The sequence below is a fragment of the Triturus cristatus genome, chromosome 6 (assembly GCF_964204655.1).
Source record: "Triturus cristatus chromosome 6, aTriCri1.1, whole genome shotgun sequence".
Classification (NCBI taxonomy): Eukaryota; Metazoa; Chordata; class Amphibia; order Caudata; family Salamandridae; genus Triturus; species Triturus cristatus.
In genome coordinates, this window is record NC_140589.1 from 585,540,371 (window position 1) to 585,564,102 (window position 23,732).

General features: G+C 43.8%; 1 protein-coding gene across 1 annotated transcript in view; it reads right to left on the reverse strand.

Moving 5' to 3' along the window:
- The window catches only part of ME1 (malic enzyme 1), a 1,430,669-nt gene that overhangs the window by 168,050 nt on the left and 1,238,887 nt on the right, over positions 1-23,732 (reverse strand). The window contains exon 11 of the mRNA XM_085611027.1: positions 1,575-1,717. Within this exon, the coding sequence (XP_085467153.1) occupies positions 1,575-1,717 (143 nt within the window). The remainder of the gene's footprint in view (positions 1-1,574; positions 1,718-23,732) is intronic.

Sequence of the window (23,732 nt, forward strand, 5' to 3'; positions counted from 1 at the left end):
AAGCTAAAAGATCGTCCTCCTCTTCTGGCTCTTCTAATGATGGGGACGGTGGCCAGGCGGGAGATCTCTTTATATAGTTACAGGGTTATCATGAGGAATTTAAGAGATTAAGGCAGCAGCATGAACTCGCAGCATATAGGAAGGTAAAACCAATGAATAACTCAGACTCACTAAGCCAGTAATGCAATACAAACGACGGATGAGCCTTTTGTACTGAAAATGTAGCATGTGAACACATCTAAGCAGGTCTATTGTTCCTATACTGCTATTGTCCCAGAAGGTGGCAACAATCTTCATTGCCTTCAGCTGGGCACATAGCAGTGAGTGGGTAGATGCAGGAACAGTCGGAAAGTGCCGGGAGCAGAGGATGCCAGAAATGAAAGCAAGAGACTAAATTGAAACTTTTGGGAATACGTTGATCGGGACTTCTGGGAAGAGAAGGGAGCAGGAACTACCTGAGTGAAGGACCAGGACTGGCAGGGAGAAGAGGTGCCTGCAGGTTCTCTTGTCAACGTCAGGGTATCCCCTGTCTATTTCAGAAGGCGCTATGTACCATGTGCTTAAGAAAATATGCCAATTGTAAACGAATAAAGGAAAAAGCCGACAAAGTTACGGTTTGGTGTGGGACGTTTGGAGGCAGAGTCTGGCTGCAACCCTCTCTGTGCACGGTGGAAGGCTGTAAGCAGCACGAAATGGGTTCTTGGTGAGTCAATGCAGTATACAAAAATAACAGAAACTCCTGGGGAAAAAAGCATTAACAAAAGAAATCTGCAAGTTAGTGTATGCAACGTACACTATAACTCATGTCCTGCCATGCTTAGTCCATTCCTTTTATTAAGGGAATTAATGTGAAAAAACACAGCCTGCCTACCAAGAGAAAATATGGTGGATGTGTGAATTTGTGGTGTGAGTTGCTAGTCGCATGCTAAAACAGTCGAATGTTTAGGTTTGTTTGTGATTAGGTTACGTTTGCTGAGCCATAATTTACCACTAACTGATTTTTTAAACATTTACACACATATACACACACTCACACACACACATACACACACATACACACACACACACAAACACACTTATACAAATGTGTATATTAACCTTTACAACCTACCCTGTAGATTTCAGGAGGCCAAGAACACATTTGTTGAGTAAGAACCTGCGATCTCACATTTGCTCTTGCTTCAAGGATGTGGATAAATAAATGCTTCACAATATCAGCAAATACATTCGAATCAAACAGTACTTGGAATGTCCTGCACACTAGTGCAAGTTGCTTTTGCATTGGTAGCTCAGTCGAACTACTTGTAGTTTCGCCTACATGGATGCAAGTGTGCCTTTAAGCCTGTTGGACTTGTGAAAAAGCAAGTCTGCTTTTCCACCTGCATCCTTCATTTCTGCTAGTGGACTTTCATATTATGTGCCTCTGTGTGAAAACATTCTACAAAAGTCAAACCTATTATCTATGTCAATGCTTGTTCGGTGGAGGCCTAGCTCTTAGAAATGTAATTGATACATAAAATGGTTTCTATTATATTTGCAATACTTTAAAAGAATGCTGAACGTGTTACTCTTACCTCAGTGAGAGTGTAGCACTGCTCAGCAGTGCACTCGGCTTTGCTAGTTGGATTGCTGAGGGCAAATATTATAGGTTGTTCGTTGAAGGAAGCCATGTCTTTGATAATTTTTGCAGTAAATGCGCCACCAATTGCTGCAACACCTAAAACATATACATACGATATGAATATAATGGCAGCATGTTTGAATTAGGCGTATTCAGCTGATTTGGCCGTTAAAAAAATACAAAATCTCTATATGCCTTTTATTACCAAACTTTTGTTAAAAATGAAGGTCCAGCGACATATGGCTTTAATCTACTGAACAATAGGGAAAGATAAGGGTTATTTCGGGATAGCAGCAAAGAAACAACAAGTAACCACATTTTAAGGTTTCTGGAACATTTCTCATTTCCTGGGAAACCAATAAATACCTTTATGTACCACTGCAGTGCAAATGCAAGATACATGTGTTTCCCACATGACGGCAAAATGTTTATGAGATATAACACTTCATCAACACAGAAAGGTAAAGAATTATATTTCATCAATTTATAAATGAATAAACTGAACAACCTAAAATATGTATCCCTTGTCTCACCGAACATTCATTATATCTTCTTCAATAGCTACTTTTCCGCATCTCACATTGTACTATGAGCATATGACATCCACTTTTTCCACACTACTCTTCAATCATTTACTCTGTGATATTCAGCAAACCGAATCAACATTTAAATATTCGGTAGAAGAAGAGTTCAGATATTCAAATATCCTAGCAAATAACAAACAAATTAACAAATATAAGTTGGCTAATGTAACACTTTGCATCTTGGGGTCTCTGCAATGAAATAGAAGACAATAGAGACAGACTATCCATCTAGGAGATGGAAAGCAAACTTAAGGCCTTATTTAGAATTTGGTAGCGCAGAAGCAGTGGATGGGCAGGTGTTCCTGCCCAGCTAAACTCGCGGTTCTCCATCTGTCTAGAGGCAGAATTTACAACGGCGTCTGTCATTGTAGAACTCTGGGGCATATTTACAAGGGCTTATCGCCACTGGAATGTCACTTTTTATGATATTATGGTGACAATAAACCTTTTGCCTTATTTACAAGGCGAGATTAAACCACTTAATGTGGCTTAATGCCGCCTTGTAAATAATGCCCATTTCACGCTTCACTTAGCGTGAAAGGGACAGGCAATGGGTGTTGCAGTGGGCAATCCGCCGCAACACACATTGCTTTTTCACGCTGCTCCCTATTTACACGGGTTTCGTAAATATGGGGCAGCACCAAAAATAAGACCAGGGAAAACCTGGTTTTACCCTGCGCAGCAAGGAGAGATTATTAATTCCTCCTCGTTTTTGCTGTTTCTATGTGTGCTGCATTCTGCAGTACACATAGAAAGAGGAAATCGCCAGTAGTGAATGTTCATGTGCAGGAAGGAGTCTTTTACTACACATAATCAATCATTAAAGAATGACAAGTTGCAACTTCTATATGTGCTGCATGCTGCAGCACATATAGAAGTTACAAATCAGCATTATTGATTGTTTATGTGCAGGAAGGGACGCCTTCCTGCACATGGACAATAATTCCTTACACTGCAGGCACCCTTGCACCATGGTTCAAGGGTGCATGTGTTCGTGCTCGGCTGCTACATTTATGGGGAACGCAGGAGTGTGCCAGATTTTTGTAAATATAGTGCATCCCTTTGTTTTGAAACTGTTGGAGCGCGGCGCTAGCAACTTTGGCTTAACACCGGGCTCCGACAGTTTCCCTTTTGATCTGGCATCCCATCCTGTAGAGGGCAGGGCTACCGTCACACATTTCCCTTGCCCATTTCCCCCATGCAGGGCATGGCAGGCATGAGCTAGGAAAATGGAAAATGGCCTGATGACAAATTGTCTAAAGAGATGTAGAAAAAGTTTGCTTAATATTGACAATTCATGTATCAAGGGGATTTTCTAACTCAGTTTAAAAAATATTTTCTAAAATAGAGGCTTTATCAAAATTTGTTATTCTTCACACACAATAAGCATATTAAAGGGATTGCTACTCTCATACTAAATATGAATTTCTGTAATATTGGAGGGGTCCATGACATGCTAAATTGGTTGTGCGCGCAAAGAAAATTGAGTCCACTAACACCCGCTGATATCTTTATTTGTTTTTGTTAATGATTTATCATTCACAGTTTTTCATTGTTAAATGAGTCATAAAACCCAGCCACTTAATGCTTATTTGTGATGCTTGCCTTGTCATGTCTCTATATGCTACCGCAGCAACTAGTCGTCCAAGCTGGGGGGCAAAGGGCTGCCATCACATTCCGGAGATCAATCTCTGTGGAGCTCTTGAACTGCGTACTCTGGGACTCATTTTCGAGGTCCTTAGTGGCACTTTTGCTCCACTGGAGCGTCACTTTTATGATGCTCCGGTGGCTCAATGTGCTGCAGCATATTTACAAGACCACGCAAAGCCACTTTGCGTGTCTTTTCATGACCTTGTAAATATGTGCCCCTTTCACGCAGAACATTGCGTGAATGGGGGGGTTTAATGGGTGTTGCTGTGGGTGTTCCCATGCAACACCCACGAGGAATCCTAAACCTGGGAATGCCTGAGATTCTAACACCACCCCAGGGGTGGCGTTAGGGGGCGCAACAAGAAGAAATATCCTTATGTCTCATTGGTTTTCCTCTTTCTATGTGTGCTGCATTCTGCCGCACACATGATCTCGTGATTGCTTTTGATTTGATTGTTTTGTTCTCATGATTGTTTTTGAGAAACAATCACCCCTACTACGCAGACACCCTTGCACCATGGCACAAGTGAGCCTGTATTGGCACATTGCAGCACATTGTGTGCCAGCGCTGGGGAATAGGACAGGGATGCGCCATCTCTCATAGATAGGGTGCATTTCTGCCCTTTATTTTTGACGCAGGCCAGCGCCGCAAGATTCCTTGTGGCACTGCCCTGCGCCAAAACCTTGTAAATGAGGCTCTCTGTACTGAGGAGGAGCATGTAGTTAGGTGCGCGTGCGTTATATTTTTCTAGCAAATGATTCCTGTCACTCGGCAGTGAAGCCCCTGCTTCTGTCCCTTTACTGTCCACATTCCGTCCGCCTGAATCCCTCTGAAATGAATGCTATGGTTCTTGCAAACCCCGCAGTCAGTCCAGCTGCATGTTGGTCCCAAAGTCGAGTCAACCCATTTACCCATTGCTTGATGGTAGATTTTAAAGTTATAGAGCAGTCCTCCAAAGGGTCCCATGGCTCCCTTGTTAAGCAAGATCAACAACGCAGGAGCGTCTGCTTTAGTCAGATTCAATTTCAGGAACTTCCAATGCTAAACAGAGGTGCGAAATGCCATAGCTATAACTACTACATGGCACACCTCCACGCTGGGAAGAAAAACAATGGGGCAAAACCAAAAAGGACGTTTTTTCTTGATAGCAAAGAAAACCACAGAAACAATAGTGGAGGCGGTGCAGGAGGCTGGAGCTACAATGCCACAATTATAAGAGTGTCATATGTGCTATAGACATCATAGAATCTGCACGAAAGGAATCACATCAGTGACATGGGAACACAACTCAAGTAGAGAAGATAGTAGCACAATTGCACATATTCTGTAAGCATGTATTGCAGAGCCATAGCTTTTCCTAGTGAGCATGAGTACAACACCCTTCTGATCCTAGACCGGACTCACCACAGTTCTTTCTCAAATCAAAATTTCAGGCACCAGCCTCTTCTAATAAAAACAAATATGAGAGGTAGAACAAATACATCTGAGAGTGCAGATCCTTTCATTTCAGGTTAAAGTCAATCAAACTAGGTATTGTTATTAATGCTGCTACCACTGACTCTGGCCAAATAGAGTGGAAAAATATGATGCTGTTACCGGTTCAAAAAATGACTACTATGTTGACCGTATGGATGGTTTGGTGTTAGCCAATGAACATACATTGGATACCAAAATACATAATATAGCAATTGTCATGAAAACTATAAAAATAAACTACTTTTTGGAAACAGACTAAAGCCTTTCTTCAATCACCAACTCTACAGGCACCTACTGGACTGCATACAGACCACATGCAGTATGGGTAATTACATGTGCAAGCCACCAGTGTCAGCTATACATAATAATCTACTCATCTCTGCATGCAGTAATACTGTACAACCTGAGGTATAAGAGCACGTTAGCAACAAGGGAAGATATTAAGTAAAACCAACTAAATTGGAACATAGGGTAAGGTTCCCAACACAGCAAAAAAATAGGGGCCACACATAGGATATAGACAGAACATATTCTTGCACTAGGATATATGCAAAACATGAACTCTGAGTTAGATATGAGACAGGTGAGGATCTCAAACAACTAGTAGAATGGTATGCACAAGAGAAACATATGATGATGGTAACATAGTAACAAAGCGGAAATACAACAAAGGTGTAAGAAATCCAGGTCAGAGAGTCTCAAGGTATACAGATAGTACTGGGTCTAAAAAGTAACAACTGGGGTGTTTTTTTCTGGTTTTCTGGGCCACTGCACGGTGGAGTCCAATTACCAAAGACCACCGAAAATCTTACTCAGTGGAGGTGCTGTGGGCTAGAGACTTTATGAAGTTTTGCCATAGGGCAGAGCCCCAGGCCTTCCTGCTGCGCTGCCCTATGGCACATGAAAAGGGCAGGAATACGCCGTAGCTATCAGATACGGCACATTCCTGTCATTTTCCCCTGCGTTGGCTCACAATGGGCTGCCGTGTGCCAACGCAGGCAGCTTTGCACCATGGTGCAAGGGGACCTGCATTGAGGGAATGATAATTTTTGTGCAGGAAGGGAAACCTTCCTGCACAAAAAACAATCACTAAAGGCTTTTGCCGCTTTCTATGTAGAAAAAGGAAAAACAAGGAGAATCAAAGATATTTCTCCTCATTGTGTCCCCCTTATGCCTCCCCTGGGGAGGCATATGTTTTTGGCGTTGCCTCAGATATACAATTACTCGTTAATCTGGAGCAGTGTCAAAAAGCCATGGATGTGGCTTGGAACACCCCCAGCAACACCCACTGCACGCCCTTTTAATGCAGAAAACTGCGTTAAAGGGAACGATTTTTACGAGGCAGCATTAAGCCAAACAAAGGTGCTTAGTGTTGCCTCCTAAATATGGAGCAGGCTCTGGTGCCATGGAGCGTCACAAAAAGTGACGTGCCGGCAGCGTAAGGGACATCATAAATGAGGCCATTGATGCTCAGCAATTTACCAAAAAACACATCCAGCCTTATTTACAACAAAGTGACTCAACAGGGTGCCACAAGCCATTTTGCTGCGCCGCACTGAGTCCCTTACAAAGCACAGGGATGCGTCATATTACAAATAATATGTTGCATCCCTGTGCTTTCCCCTGAACTGGTGCACAATTGGTTGCCATGCGCCAACATAGGCAAGGGTGTCTGCATTACGGGGAGATTGTTTTTGGGCAGGAAGGGAAACCTTGCTGCACAAAAGCAATCACAAAAGGTGGTTTCCTCTTTCTATCGTGCTGCAGAATGCAGTACGCATAGAAAGAAGAAAAAAACGAGGACAAATGAAAACATTTCTCCTCGTTGCGCCTCCCCTGGGGAGGTATAGCATTCTGATGCATTCCCAGGTTTACGATTTCTTGTAAATCAGGGAATGTGTCAGGCTCCATGGTTGCGTGTGAACACCCACAGCAACACCCTTGGATCACCCCTTTCACGCAAAGTGCTGCATGTAAAGAGGCTGTATTTACAAGGACACGAAAAACCACACAGGGTGCCTTTACGTGTCCTTGTAAATATAGGGCAGCAAAATCCGCCGCTGGTGCGTCACAAAAAGTAATGCACTGGTGGCACAAGGGGCTTGTAAATATGCCCCTTATTAAATTGCTGTCCAGCTAGTGCCTTTTCTTATAAAAAGAAAAAGTACATTATTACATACATTACTAAATACCACACACAAATTAACAAATATATATACAACAGGCAGGTGGACTGGCCATTGGTAATGCCCTGTAAAGGACCTCAGAATCAGTAGCTGGCACACACTAAAGATAGGTCTCCTGGATGTACTCTGTACCAGCTGCCCTGGAAGCACCCACAAACCACAGTACCCGCCATGTGCTTAACACAATATAGTGGTGCAATTAATACTAGTCAGACCTATTGTCAGAATGTCACCAAAATAGTTAAAGCCAAATGTAAAAGTTCAAACCACAGAGTAATACATTTTTAAACATGTCAGAATGATACCATATTTCATTAACATTCAACAAAAGGTGTAACAAATCACAGTTAACACTAATATTTCATTGTTCTATAATTTATAGTGTATGCATCTTTCTTCTATCTTTACACTTAATGCAAGGAAGACACAGAACCTTGACACAAAGGTCCATGCGTCCCAAAACCATAAAAATAAAGTCACCAGCCCCTCTCCAGATCACTATTTGTGCACCTGGCAGAACTAGAGTGACTTTCCAAACTTGAAAGTATGACTTCTGTGGCGGCTGATGCTCCCCTTTCAGCCCCCAGAGCCAACCAATACTCTCCTGGTGTCGCCTCTGCCTTTCCCGGGTAGTATTAAATCCCTTATGCAAATTTTTGAAGCTCTTGCTAGAGCTTATGCCGTTGTTCTTTGGAATCAGCTAAACTGGCCATGGTGCTCTGTTTGATGTGGACAATCTTTTACGTTTCTCTTTTTTCCATTATTTTATATGTGTTTTCAGTCATGAGTGTACCTTTTTATTTTTTTGGGTTGCCTGCCGCTAAGTGGGCACTTGCTAAGCTCTCATTGTGGACTATGTATGAGCTCCATAGCCAACGTCCCACCAGCTCCTGCCCACAACCACCACAAGTCTTTTTGTGTGCCGGTTGCATGGTACTGCTCGGACATGGGAGTTAGGAAGGCATCCAATACTGCTATTGTGACTCTGGCCCTCCCTGAGAACTTTTAATGAAGAGAGTGCTGGCCCACCATGTGGGAAACAGTAGTGTAGATTGGTGGGGACACCATTCTTCCAAACCCCATCCACCCCCGAGGCAGTGTCCCTCCCTGGGGTGGGAACGCTATGCACGCCCCCCAGGACTGCCCTATTGCCCTTTAGCTCCTCACAGCCAGCTATATATGGTTTCTTGGCAGCACCAGGGACTTACTCTTCCGTTTAGTCTCTCCCTTGGGCAAAGATTTTTAAGAGGAGGTGGACATTTCTAAAAAAGACCATTTGCATGTTAATGAGGCCTCGCTGTTGTTTCACCCCTTCTAAGAGCCCCTGCAGCTCCACTCTGCCTATGGCTTAAACGATTCAGCCCCCCCCCAAAAAAATTCTTAGCCCCCCCCGAAATTTGGCTCTAGTTGCGCAAATATAGCCATGTTAATATCACACCTCTGTTTTCCTAGGGAAACACATTAAACTTCTAAATTGGCCAATGTAAATTTGTTGTTTCGATGCCCCTTTAGCCTACAGTGCAAACACTGTAAACAACCACAGACTTAGAGTGAAGCATACAGACTCAACCTACAGTAACAAAGAAATTGAGATATTTATTTTTGAAGTCTCAGTTAAAATATAAGGGATATACAGGCCATACCCAATTTATTAAAGGTAACACGCGCAATTCTAACCTCTTCAACAGCGAGCTGTCTTAGACAGCTGGGTGAAGAGCCGGCACAGGCTCCTAGTGCCTGAGGGAGCGTTGAGCATGCGCGCTCTAACCTATCCTGACGCTTCTGTCATGTTGTTTAATATTATTAACAGAATGAGAGCAGTGTATGGATTCGTTAAGGGAACTGGCTGTGGGAGTGGACCTCGCTTAAAGCCAGGACTGGAGAACATCAAAGACTTGCTGCAGATAATAGCTGAGTAAACATGTATTTTTATCATATTAAAACATTACTTTATCTAGTGTAATGCATGGCATGTCAGCCTTTTACTTCATCTTGGCTGTTAGGTATTTCCAGTATGTTGTTCCGTCGAGGGTTATTATTTCCCTTATAGGGAAGAAGAGGATGTGGAGCAACGGCCAGAGCTGCCGACATAGAAGATGAGGAAGCAGGTGGGTTGAGAATGTGCTTGGATATTGATAATTATTGTATTTGACAATTGTACATTATATGTTGTTTTTAATAAATATTGAAGAGGACAAGCGCTGCAGCCTCAAGATAGCCAGAGGGTTTCTAGCTGTGACTGACAGATGACATCTGAAAGTCTGGGGTGACCCAAACCCTGGATATCAGGCTGGAGCCGGAGGTATTAACAAAGATGTAAAGTATAGGTTTGACTTGTAGAGCTGGGGTGCGTGGCAGCTCCCAACCCCCAGGACTGAAGGCTATATTTGGGATAATCACTATTGAACAAGTCACCACTTCACTTCCGGTCCATCTGTCCTAATTGACAGAAATTGGGAGATTGGAGGTTCTAATGACGGTTTTGAGGGGCACAGGACTCCCCCGGCACCTTCTGTCAGGGAAGCTACAGAAGTGTCGGATAATCAGGTTACTGTACTCAGACGATGAGAGAGGTGGTGGGAGGGGGTGAGAAAAAAGAAGTGCAGTTACATGCCCGGGGGCGCTGATTGGAGGTTGGGGCGTGGGGAAGATTAGGGTGGGGTAGGGTCAGCATAGGAAGGCAAGGGAGTATGGTGCAAGCCCAGGGCCATGGTAAAGACAAAGATGCTGGTGCATCCGGTGGGGGTGGGAGGAGCAGCGTCACAGATAGGGTGCATTTCCCTACCCAAGACTGCAGGAGGTGAGGGTGGGGGGGGGGGGGGGTGGTTTGGGGCACTAGAGGTAGGCAGGGAGAGTGGTGCAACCACAGGGCCAAGGTACACTCAAAGATGTTGGTGCGTCCGGTGGGGCTTGGGTCATCTGAGGATACAGATATTTTTGTTTACAGTTGTTAGACAGCTGCGTTGTTCAGAGCACCAGGCCTGTTTCCATTTGTTGCATTGAACTTCCTGGACGTCATCTAATGTGAGACGGATGTTTGCTATGATGAGAGGTGCCAACTTTGGAATGGTTTTTCAGGTTCCAGTGTCGGCTCAACCAACAACTCTTGATTCTGGGCAAATCACTTAATCTACCTGTGCCTATAAGAAATTAAGGTGAAAGCGTTTAATGTAATTAGTGCTCTATTCAAATGCTCAATTACATTTGGGACGAGAACGCACTATGTTAAAAATAATCTGCTTTGAATGCACAGTGTTTTCATTTTTGGCTCACGCACTATTAGAAACTGGCACTGCCTCCTGTCTCAACTCCAGCACTCTGAGTCGTGGTCGATTATAAACAAAACTCTTAACAATCCACAATTGAGAGCTTTGAAGTCTTAAAACATTGCTGGCTTCTCATAGTGCCTGTCAAAATACTCACTTCGCTTGCATCACAATTTTCATATATCACCAACCGCCACTGCATCTGTGACAGTCTACATGTGCACACATATCGGGCTCAGTTAGACAGTAGATCCACACGCTCAGCTGCACACGTATACATATGTATGTGTGTGAATGATCACATGCAACCAGCCCAGAGCCTCTTACCCCAGCTGCGCATCAGTAGACCTTATGTTAAAAGGTGGACACTGGCAGCACTCAACACATTTTAGCAGAGTTTACAGTGAGTGAGGCTCAGTTAGTGAGACTCACTCACAGCAGCGATCCAGAACTGAGTGGTCCAAAAGCAAAATTCCAGAATGAGTCAGAACCCCATTCTTCACAAATGACACCCAAGATATGTCTATGAAAAGCACCAGGTCCTTGCTTCTAGGGAAGACCTTGAAGCATGTTGGGTACAAATAATCTGTCCAGGACATAAGTAGCTGCAGTTTGTTAGCTAACGCCATATATCCAGGTGCCTGAAATAAGGGACTAACAAAGAGGAAATTGTTAAAGGGAAATAAATCATGTAGGAAGCTTGTCAGTTGAGAAATCAGGTGAGGTGAAGTGAGATATTCCTTTATCAGCTTGGAAGTATTTTGCAAGGTAATGGGAGCAAATCAAACAGGTAGTTGGAGTGGGAAACCACTATTGAACCTTGACCTGCCCCATAGAAAGAGATCTAGAGGCAGGAGCAGTGGGAGCAGGTCCTGGCAGCTTTTGAAATTAAAAGACCTAGGGGTATATTCACAAGAACGTGTGATAACTACTGCAAGAGTAGCGTAAAGCAACTTTCAATATCGCAGCCTATCGTGGGAAAATAACCCTGTTTCAACGTGGAATTCACAACACTGCAGTACCATGCGATAGTCTGCCGAAAACGCGGACAATTTCAGCGATACAGCCACCCCGACGGAGATAAAAACCCAAACCACAACACCAGAAAACCTGCGATGACCCCTTCCGCGATGAGGAAAGAAGGGATAAGCGGCGCGAGGGCAGCAATACTCACGCGCAATGCATGAACAAGCACAAGAACAGCATACGGAAAATGCCACTGAACAAAATACAGCAACAGTGGAGTATCACGGATGCACCCTGGCCAACTGCAGAGGACAACATGCACACCACAACATCCTTGCACCGTGGAAGGACAGAACCGACAGGCACACCGCATGAAAGAGACCAGTGGCAGACAAATCAGAGCCGCAGGAGCGACACACCCACCGTGCAGCATACGCACATAAGAAGAAGTGCATCTCGACATTGGCAACATCCCAGTACAAACAGCAACCCCCCCACAACTGAACACAGGACCCAACTGGATCGGTAAATGTGCACAACCAGGCAAATCACATCTGTAACCCAAGGGATATGTAAAGTGACAATGCATAATTTCAACCTGTAACCTGCAAATATGTTTTATTCACACATGCAGTGCAATTGGACATCTACTACTGTCCCATGATTGCCACGGACGGACACAATGTGACGTGCTCATGAGAAGTAGCTGTCAATGATGTAGTTCCTACGGGCCATTCCTGCCGCAGCTTCAATGGGATGTGGGCCACCATCCCCATCACCATCATCATCGTCCGGTACCTATGGAACTGGGATCCATGGGGCCCTGGTGCGAACAAAGATGTTGTGCAACACACAACATGCAACGATCATCTTGCACACGACGTCCGGGCTGTACAGGAACTTCCCACCTGTGCAGTCCAGGCACCTGGAACGTAACTTCAACACGCCAAATGTGCATTCCACGATGCCCCTGGTGCGTATGTGGGCCGCATTGTACTGCCTCTGGGTGGGTGTGTTCGGGTCCCGGAGGGGTGTCATCATCCAAGGGCAGAGTGCATATCCTTGATCACCTGTGACTATGCAGGGAGAAAAGAGTCAATACTTGGTTCGACAGGATGTGATGGCAGGTCCACCAATTCAGTGATGCCTGTGCTGGCTGTGTGTGGGGTGAGTGTAAGCCAGCCCTCAGGGAGTAGCTGGTGCTGGCAACTACACCAACAGTCATCTGGCACTCAGACATGCAATGTCAGAACCACAAGGGGGGATGACTCAAGTCGCACAGGGCCAGTGGCCCCAGATGCACAGCGGCCGACATGGGCCCACCGCCACGGGACGCCGACCTGCAGGAGACTGGGGTAGGGTCATGAGGGCAGAGCAGTGCCTCACATGTGTCATGGCTGCATTCCGCAACGCCACACGTCCAGCCGTTGTGTGGCTGTGGTGCCATGATATGTCTGTATTGGGTGCAGGGGTAGCCCAGGATGACCATGGAGTGGTGTAGCCGTGTCTGGTAGGTGGTCGTGTAGTCTGACTTGTCGAATGTGGCTGGGTCACGTGAGCATCCCCACAGATGTGCTTTGTGCGTTGGTGGCTGTGGTATGTGTGGTGTGTTGATTTGGTACTTACCAACGAGCAGTCCCGTTCCATATGTGCCATCTTGGAAGCGCTGGTTGATGATGGACTGTCGGAAGATGAAGGAATCGTGTACACTGCCTGGGTAGCTGGCGACGACATTGGTGAACATTCCCCGGTGGTCCACTATTGCCTGCACATTGATGGAATGCGTGTGCTTTCTGTTGCGGTAGTGGTGTGCAGTATCCGCAGGAGTTACAAGTGGAACATGTGTGCAGTCAATTGCCCCCAACAGGTCCGGGAATCTGACTATGTCGTAGAAGCCTTGCTTTGTCTCCAGCTGTTCCTGCGCAGTGTTGGGGAAGTGAAGGCACTGAGGTATGAAGCTGAGGATGGCATCCAGGACAGATGTGATGAACTTTGATAGGGCTGGCTGTGGGACTCCTCCGACTCTGACAGTTGTTGGTTGGAATGTCCCAGAGGCCAACAGGTGCAGCACAGCCAGCAGCTTTGTCTGAGGTGGGATGTTGGTTCTCCGCTGTGTAGGGACCGTCAGCCTGTTGGCGATGTGGGTCATGATGCCGAGGATGGTTGTCCTTTTGAGCCTGTAGTGGGCAATGAATTCCGTAGGCGTTAGGTCTGTGAGAGTGGTGCGTTTTCGGTAGGTCCGCTGTCTTACTCTACGCTGCCTCTGTGGTGGTCAGGGGAGGGCGGGTCCTGGGGGTGGTGGTGTTCCTGGGGGTGGTGGCGGTGGGTGATGGGGCTCTGTTAGGGCTCCGAGCTGCATGATGAGTAGCTCCATGGCGTCATTTGTTCTTCGGGTGTGGCTGTGTGTGGGGCTCCGTTGCCTACTGCAGGGAGTTGGCCGTCTTTACACATGCTTGAGGCAGGTGTTAAATACCTGGGGCCACCGCAGCCTATCGCTTGTTTTTGGTTTGCTTCGCAGTTCTGTCAGTTCGTTGTGAAAGTGGTGTTGTTGTTTTTTCGGGTGTTTTTGCACGGGAAAGCCTACTCTGCATCTCACTAGAGTTAGTTGGTGGTGTCCGCCGTGGTGTTAGGTTTTGGGGCAGTTATCGCGGTAATACAGGCGTTTTCTGCAGTTTGCACCTGCTTGTGAATGGGGTGTTAAATCTATCGCCACTTTTGTTGCGTTAAGCTGGAGATAAATCGGAGTTGTCTCCTTGTGAATATGGCCCCTAGAGTATCTGTGATAACATATTCATTATTAAGCAGAATTCCTACATATTTAAGTTTGGACTCATTGAAAGTTATATCCCTCTTCTACTCCTCTGGAGGTCACCTGGGGCATTGGTACCACCTTATTTTTCCCCCGTTTGTTTTGTATCCAGAAGAGGTAAAGAACTCTGTTATCAATGTTGGTAGAACCAATTGAGATTATTCTTGCTCCCTGACTGTAAGGAGGATGTCCACTGCAGAAAGCACAGCTTTAGATTTGCGAGCAAGGCAAGAGATTCTCCTATTTGTTTAATGATTGTTATTTTCGCCATTATCAAGCAGCCATAAACAACATGTCGTCACTTCATGAGCATGAAAATACAGAGAAAGAAGAGTGTTCTCGGTTAATACATACAGTGTACATTATACTGTGCCATTCTCAAACATTGTGAGGAGGATGAATATAGGTAACGGGTACCCTTAGTGAGTGCATAACTGCTGTGGGCATATTCGAAACCATATAGATCAGCGAGCCAGGCCTCTAGTAAGGTTAGTCGGAGTAGCAGGAGGCTCAGTCTCTTGGTCAGAGTTTACTTGTGATTTGGCCGATCTGACCTCGGACTCTATTTGAAGAAGATAAGTGTCATATGATCTACATATATTGTGAGGATGAGACGTGGGAGGCTGCAGCACTGCATACGTTTCTGTCCAGAGATATTCTTTTAATTGTCACTGATTAGCAGGTGAATGTGGAAAGAGGTTCCACAGCTAAGTAGAAGAGAAGTGAAGATATGAGACAGCCCTTTCTGACACCTCTCACAATATCAAATGTGTAAAACATAACTCTCTATAGTTTACCTGAGCTCATGTGCCTCTACTCGACATAGCTAAATCCATGTCAAGTGATATAGCAATAGTTTCCCCTGGTGAGTACCAGAACAACCAAGATAGATGTAAAAGGCTTGCAAATGACTCTTTGAGGGTCTATCCTGTAAAAATCCCACCTAAATCTCATGAATGAGGAATATCACTTTCCTAAATCTGTTTGCCAGTATCTTTGCTAAAATGTAAAAGTCTACATTGATCAAAGAGAGAGGTTGCTGGTGCAGAGCAGCATATCTTCCCTAGGTTTATCTGACTGTGATATAGTTTCAGATCTGCGTCAGTCACTCATGGTTTGAGGGTCTTTATAGGCACCATATAGAATCTTTATCAAGTTGGGTTTGGAAAGTTTGTGCCATCCGTCTTTTTTTGTTAAGAAGTAAATCTCAAATATTTGAAGAAACTTTGACAGAGGTAATCTTGCCCCTAGTTGGTTCTTACCTGACTCGAGGCAAATAAAATAAAATAAAAACTGCTGCTGATGTGTCAAATCCTTTTAATTTGTATAGGTCACGAAAAACAGAAGCATGTGCTTTCACTATGTTGAGTGACTGTGTGCACAGTTTCCAAAGGTGATTTTAGAGAACAGGAATAGCTGCTTGAACCTCCCTCTTTTTGAGTTAGGCAGCCAAAAGCTGACTAGCTTTCCCCTTGGTGTTAATACGCCATTTTAATTCGGAGAGTGCGAATTCAGATTTAAAGATTATAAGCACATTGAGCGTATTTTTCTTGCAGTTGGTCGAGGCCCAATTGCTCAGAGGAATAATTCTTATACTGAGCAGTCGAGTCCCTAATCAAGGTTTCTACATATGCTTTTTTTTCTTTGTACTTCCTTTTAGAGAGCCATGCCTTCTATCATTATGCCACTAAGCCTGTAGACCACATGGTTTGTAGTTATGAGACAGGGCATTCAGTATCATCTAAGTAAGAATTGATGTGGGATCCGAGGGTCTCTTTCGCTGTCATTAAATTGTAACTAGGTGTGTTCATACGCAATGATTTTGTAGCAGCACGAAATATGGCCAAGGATCATCTCTATGGACTTAAGCAGCTGCTTTAAGGATTAAGCAATTTACGAGAGATAGGATCCACAGATCGGCAAAAGATAATCCTGGGATAGGAGCCATGGAGGCAGGAAAGAAGGGGGCATATGTACAAGTTCGTATTGCCACCATAACGTCACTTTTACTGACGTTGTGGTGGCGATAGGGGCTGAGCCTTAAGTACAAGGCGGCGTTAAGCCACTTAACATGGCTTAACGCTGCCTTGTACATAAGGCCCTCTTTCACGCTATGGTAAGCGTGAAAGGGGTGGGCAGTGGGTGTTGCGGTGGGCATTCCACCGCAACACTCATTGTTTTTTTCGCTGCTCCCTACGTACAAGGGTGGCGTACATGGGAGGCAGCGCCAAAATTAAGACCAGGTAAATCCTGGTCTAAAGTTGGGGTAACGAGGAGAAATGCATAATTTCTCCTCGTTTTTGCTTTTTCATGTGTGCTGCACAAGGTAGCACACATGAAAAAAAGCAAAGTTGCCATGGTGTGTTTATGTACAGGAAGGTGTCCCTTCCTGGATATAAACAATTTTTAAAAATAAATGCCACTTTGTCACTTTTATGTGTGCTGCATGAAGCATGGCATTTTAGGATTGTTTATGCGCAGGAAGGGCCGCCTTCCAGCACATAAACAATCCTCCCCTGCACGCAGACACCCTGGCACTATGGTGCAAGGGGGCCTGCATTGGCGCTAAGTTGCTAAACTTAGCACCATCGCAGGGGGAAACGCAAGGCTGCACCACATTCTTGTAAATATGGTGCAGCCTTGCGTTTCAGAAGTGGAGGAGAGAGGCATTTAGCCAGGAAGGCTAACGCCTCTCTCCTCCACTTCCTTGTACATATCCCCCAAGGTCTACTCTTTTTCCATTGGCTGTGATAGCTGGCAGACATACATCAGGCTGCAATCATTCATAATGGGATTTAACTGTGCTCTATAATTATCTTTATTCTTGTCGTGAAGCTAGATTTCAGTTCCCATATCAGGACATGGGTAGGTCCACATTAAAGTAGTAGCCTAGATATCGATGAGAGGTGAGTGTCCAAGATGGGATTTGAGCATATATTGGCCCCACCATCAATACGTTATTTAGAGTGGCTGTTTTAGCAAGCATAAACACTCCATCAGCACTTTTCCATGGCTTCAGAATTGTGTATGGTAGGGTCCCAATGCCCATGCTGCATTATTTGTATCTGCAAGAGAAAGCCACTTTGGAAGACATTGATGGTACAGTGTGACTACTGTTTACTACTCTCCTCACCATTCCCACCCTAACGGTTTTTAACCCTTGGGGTGAGAGATGAGTCTTGTGTAGAAGGGTAACACGGGCAGCTTTAGAGGATTAGAAGGAAATGATTTTATTCTTTGAGATAAAATGTTACAGCCCATTAATCTTCAATTTGAGGGAGTTTGGATAGCATGCAGGAAGATCCACCTATGTGTAGAAGTAGATACTGGAGTTCGGCATAGATTTTATCTGTGGGAGGCTGCACTTAAATGCTGACACCTTTATCTGGCCGATAGTTTGTGTGATACTCTTGAAGGTACTAACTCCAGTGAAAGTGTTGTAAGGAGAAGGCATATGATTGAAAGGTTCAGCAATAAAAGATGCACTCATCCAAAGGATGGAGATAGATCTGGACAGGAATCAAGTATCACCTGTCAGTCTTAAATTTATTGGGAAAACGGGGATCAAAGGTAGGTGGTGCCAGGTCAGGTTTATAAGGGGAGTCATTAATGAGAAAGTCACGCAGTGCAGTGCAGCAAGTCACTTTACTGCGCTGCACATCTTGACAGGGAAAGGGCAGTAATGCGCCAAGCTGTCCTTTCCTCTATACTGGTGCCCTTTTGACTTGGGGCAAGGGTGCCTGTGTTGCACACTGAATTGCTTTTGTGCATGAAGGGTCATATTCCCCGTTCTATGTGTGATGCAACATTCAGCACACATAGAAAGAATAATAAAATTGAGATATTTCTCCTCTTTACACCTCTCCAGGCAGACCCTCCAGGATTTAGCGAGTTCACGATTTGCAAACAAAACGCGAAATCAGCAGTTTTGTAAAAATACCGTGATTTTTACAAAAATGCCTGCGAAATCCAAAATCCTAGGGGGTCTACTTAGATTTGCTGGTGGGACAGCTGTATACTGACCAAATTTTAAATGTCATTTTTAGCCTCATTAACTCCCCTGATTACTCTAAGACAGCGAAAGTGCAATCATTGAAAAACTGAAGCCGGAGACGGGGAAGCTAGGTTATTTTTAGTCACATGTGTTAGGCTAGTGGCACAGTGGCATGCTTACTGTAAAACCAATTATTCTAGCGCCTTGAAGAGAGAACATTGTACTGAGCAGAATACATTTTACTTACCCGTAGAAGTTGTCGTGGACAGCGTAACGTAGAACGTGAAAAACATAGGTCGTTTATCTTAGAACGACATGTGCTGTAGGACAGACTTACACATGCAAATGCTCATATGCATTTTGTAAGAATACTGATTTTCCACTCATAAAAGGATTTACTCTGCCTGAAACTTCCATTTTAGTAAACGCACTCCTCGGTCGGTGATTTGCTTACATCAATGGTAAAGGTGTTCCCTTTTCATAGTGGGGAGAGGACGTGGCATTACGGCAAAAGCTGACGATTTTGGGAACTGGGAACGAAGGTAAAGTCTCGGCGTCGACTCAACGTCATGTGATTCTGGGGAAATTATTTATATCACTTTCTGTAATGTAACTGATGCCCATGTAGAGCACTCAAAAGCCTTCGGGTCGCGTTGGTGCTATATACAATTGTGTAAAAAAACATGGAATAGAGAAGAGAACACTCAAAATTAGTAGGGTGCATTGGAGGGAATGCAGTTTTCCATGATAAAATAATATTTTCCCTGTGAAAAAATGAAGTTAGCAAGTGCGTTTTCACTGCTTTTGCAGGTTTTCTCATGAGAAACGTGTGTACATTTTTGCATGAGAAACTGGAATTGACAAATGTTTTCCGGGGTAATGTTTGCAAAGCTAAGTCTGGTGTCCCACTGTAGGTGGAAATCAGAGTATTTTTGTAAATTCCGGAAACGAGTAAATCTACGATCTTCAGAATGCTATTTTCTTTGAACATGTGGCTCAGAAACTGCATAGTTTAGACTGTAAAACAAACTTAAAACATCACTGTTCAAAGTATCTGCCATAAATTAATGTCTGCATGCAAAGTGTTCATCAAGAAGCTAAACCCACTATCAAGCACCAGCTGGGCCAGTTGTTTGAGCAGTCCTAAAATAGATGGGATGTGAGTTTGTCTGGACTTAGAACTATGGAAGTAGATTGACATTTTTGCAAGCAGATTTATGAGTTATTGATATTTTAGCAGGAGATGTTTTAAGTCAGTGTTTTGCAGGTCTGTCTATTCAGTTTGTGGTTCCACATGAAATACCAGACGTAGCTTTCAGGCCGAGATGGACCCTTCTGACCTCTCAGTAGGACACCCTGCCTGTGCCAATCAACAGAGTGACAGAGCAGGAGGGCTCTGCGACATATAAAATAATGAAGTAAAGATGGCGCTTCTGTTTCCTGTACTATGTGCAGGCACCTTAGGGGTGGGCGTAACTCGCGTAATAATCTTGCAAAATGAACATAATGAACACTGGGAGGGAGTCATAGGAAGGAATGTAAGCCACGGATCAGAAGATTCCTGTTTGGCATTTGTAGAGTCCTCTGAGGCTAGGTGAGGGTCTTAGACTGCTTTGGATGAACTCCTGGAAACTAGACTCCACTCAGAGAGGCCTACTTAAAAAATTACATTTAGAAATACAGCTCCCTCCTACGAGGTTTGGACTGGAGCTGTGCTTCAGTACAGCTGCAGTCACTTTAAACATGCCCATTTCAAAGTGGAATACTCTGCTAAAACAGTTTCCATTGATTTTAGACTGAAAATGAATGATTATGAGTAAAATAAAGTGCCACAAAAATGCCGCAAAATTTTCATATTTGTGCCGCCAAATTTCCTAATCCATGCCGCAATATCCTGGGGGGGGTCTGTCCAGGGAAGGTGTAAGATTTTGGTATATTCCCAGGTTCACAAGTTCTTGTAAATGCATCAACAATCATATGAATTGCGTAGGAACACACACTCAGTGCCCATGGAACGCCTTGCCAGGACAAAGTAACGCAATATGGGGATATGCGCTGCGTAGTGTTACTCCAGATTTTTGAAGCCGTTTGGAGCCAAGCAAAGTGGCTTTGCGTGGCTTCCAAAATCAGACTTAGAGGTTTAGGTCATGCATGTACCACGTTGCGTAGTGCAAGCACAATGCAAGCCTCTCAAAAACATGCCCCAAGGTCTTTTACAGAAGCAATTGTGAAGGATTGGGAAAAGGTAAGTAACCAGGTATCTCTGTAAAGAAATGGAAACTAAATCTGCAGCTTTAAACATTGGGCTATCCATGGATCTATTAGGCTAGCCAGACTAGACGCCTGCAGGCAAGACTAAGTTGAGAAAAGACAGGTTGATGTGTGTGTGGGCTGTGTGCGCTAGGGTTGAGTTACAAAAAATGAAAGTAAAGTGTGGGGATTTCTAGGTGCACAGGAAACTTGTAAAAGGTGGAACATCATTTGTGCGTTTTGCCAACTGGGCAGTGATTAAAGAGGGAGAGTAGAGCGTCTCACAATCCTGCAGATGTTTAGGCCCCTAGGTGCAAGGCGTCTCAACAACGGTAGGGTGTGGGGATCCATCAAGCTAAAGTGGGGTTCCTTTAAATTGGTTGATTAAGGGGCAGTTTGTTACCAGTGTAGGCAGTAATCTATTTAGCCATACTATTAGTAAGTAGCACTATCATTTGGATGAGGAGGTGTGGAGTCTGAGCATCTCTCTTTGATATTAACGAGTGCCTAGGTATATCTCTGCCTTGCAAAAGACCTTCCACTACTTGTATACATAGAACCAGTCTTTGAAACCGCACATACACCTGTTTTAAATCCAGAGTATCACCATAGCTTCAGTATCCAGTACTCACATAAAGGCTGAATCTGAAAGTATATGAGGTTGACAATTTAAATGTTCATTATACTATAAACTCTTTATTTGAAAGACAAAGAAGACTAAAATCATGTTTTGGTAAAGGGAGGATGAAGCATTACTCAGTTGTGAAAAACTGAAAATTGTAGATCTTTGAGAGGTATAATTATTTGGAAATTGTGGTAGACAACAGAGTATCATAGACCAGCCTTTTGCCACCAATGGCCTGAACACTCGAGCTGTGATAGCTGATTTAGCATGATTAAACAAAATCTAGGGTGACAACTCAGTCTAAACATAGGTAATCCATACGTTATGAAGCTCTATGTCTTGAATAATCGCTTAAGTCAGGATTCTGTGTTACCTGCTTGGCACTGGATTGTCACTCATTAAGTAAGCACAAACAAAAAAGTAGGGAAAATGGAGTAGGATGGCTAGTGTGCTATTTGTTCGAAATATTGGAGCCTCTGGGCCTACAGTCTTCTTTGATGGTAGACTCTCCTGCGCCCAGTTTAAGCTCTCACTGTGCTCAAGATTGTAGCCATTACCAAGGTTGCAAATAAAACCTCACTGCCAGAGAAAACGTGATACAAAGTATTTTAATTGCAAAATGATTGCAGCATATGGAGCTTTCTCCTAGACGAAGGAGAATACACATGCTGTTCATATTGGGCATGCTCTCCTTTTTAAGTCTTCCTCCCCCATGAGAGTAGTTGTGTTTTATTTTACTCTCCCTGTGTGCTCACGACACGTGCACATGCCTTTGTTGTGATATGTACTTTCGCAAAGGTCATGATGCAGGCTGGCCCTCCTGAATGGGTTTAATTTATTACGAAACCCATTTCAAGATTGATGGACGTGCATAAGTCTTGACACAAACATTCACATACAGGTGCAAACAAGCATTGGTAAATCCAACAGATCGGCCTTTTGGGTTTGGGCAAACTTTCTTGGAAATAAATGGTAGATGCTGTCAAATTGAGAGGACAGTGGCTGTATCAGGGAGAGAAGGAGTCAGTAGAATATAGCGTTCTACACTTGTATTTTAGCTGAGTTCTGATAATATTTTTCATCCCCTTTTTTGCTGGAATGGGAAGCAGAAATAAATATGTATTGCTCACAATTAGGGCTGTTTTCGATAACATTAATGATTGAATGCCCGTAATTGATTATGTGATAACTTATGTGGATTGTGTAAATCATTTTATAAACTGAGTATAAACAGTAAATAAACAAACATATTAATTTTTGAAGATTTCAGTGTTCATGTAGACCCTCCAATAGTCACAGTGGCTCCTTTATAGAGGTTGTGCGAATTTTAATCTTGCTCAGTTAGTCCACCCACACTAAAGGATAGACCCAAGCTATGCTCTTCCCTAACGTGGACTGACCATTCTGCTATTTCCTTTTCTTTATTGGAAACATATCCCCAGCTAATTCACAACACTGATCATGTACCACAATATAACAGAAGCTGACATAAAATATCTTTGACAGTGGTTGCAAACAGTCTGTCTATAGAGCCAACTATTTTTCCTATGATATGAAAAATATTGTGAGCTCATTTAACTCCTTGATAGGCCTTGGAAAAATCTTTTTCTATTAAATTGGCTAAAAATAACGTTGGTATACGTCAGCCTTAAAGGATTTAAAGCAACACTGTAAGCATCTAGAACGGAAATGGCGATTAAACTATCAAGCTAATGATAAATCAAGTTGTTTGACTGTACTGGGTAACTACAAAACGTTTCTTCCAATCACTAGAACAGATTTTTATGACAACCACATTCTACAAACTGCAATAAAATACAGGAAGGTTTTAATGGCTTTAAATAGAAAACCTTTGAATACTGTGCATATGCTTCTTTGCATTCTCAAGCTCTCTGCGATGACCTATGTAACTTATTTCGGGATGCAATTCTAGGCAATGTTAAAGCTTTAAAGGCCTCCCCCAACACATATAAATAACTCAGAGGCAGGGTCCCAAACTTCCTCTGTTCTACTGACTTGCTTTAAACCTCTTGATTAATTTTGTGTCACAGCAAAATGTTGCCCTTTATTTCGGGGTCACCTCTGGACCTTGCTAGTTAGTTAGTTAGGCGATTTATAGAGTGCATGGCTGTCTCAGCAAAGGGACATCTCAGCGCTAAAAGTCGGAGAGAAGGTGAATGTAATGATTTTGCTACTGAAACAGCCATGTCTTTATTGCCTTTCTGAATGCCAAAAGATTTTGATTGATCCTAATAGAGGGAGGCATTGAGTTCCATAGAGTAGGTGCTGAAACTTTGAATGAAC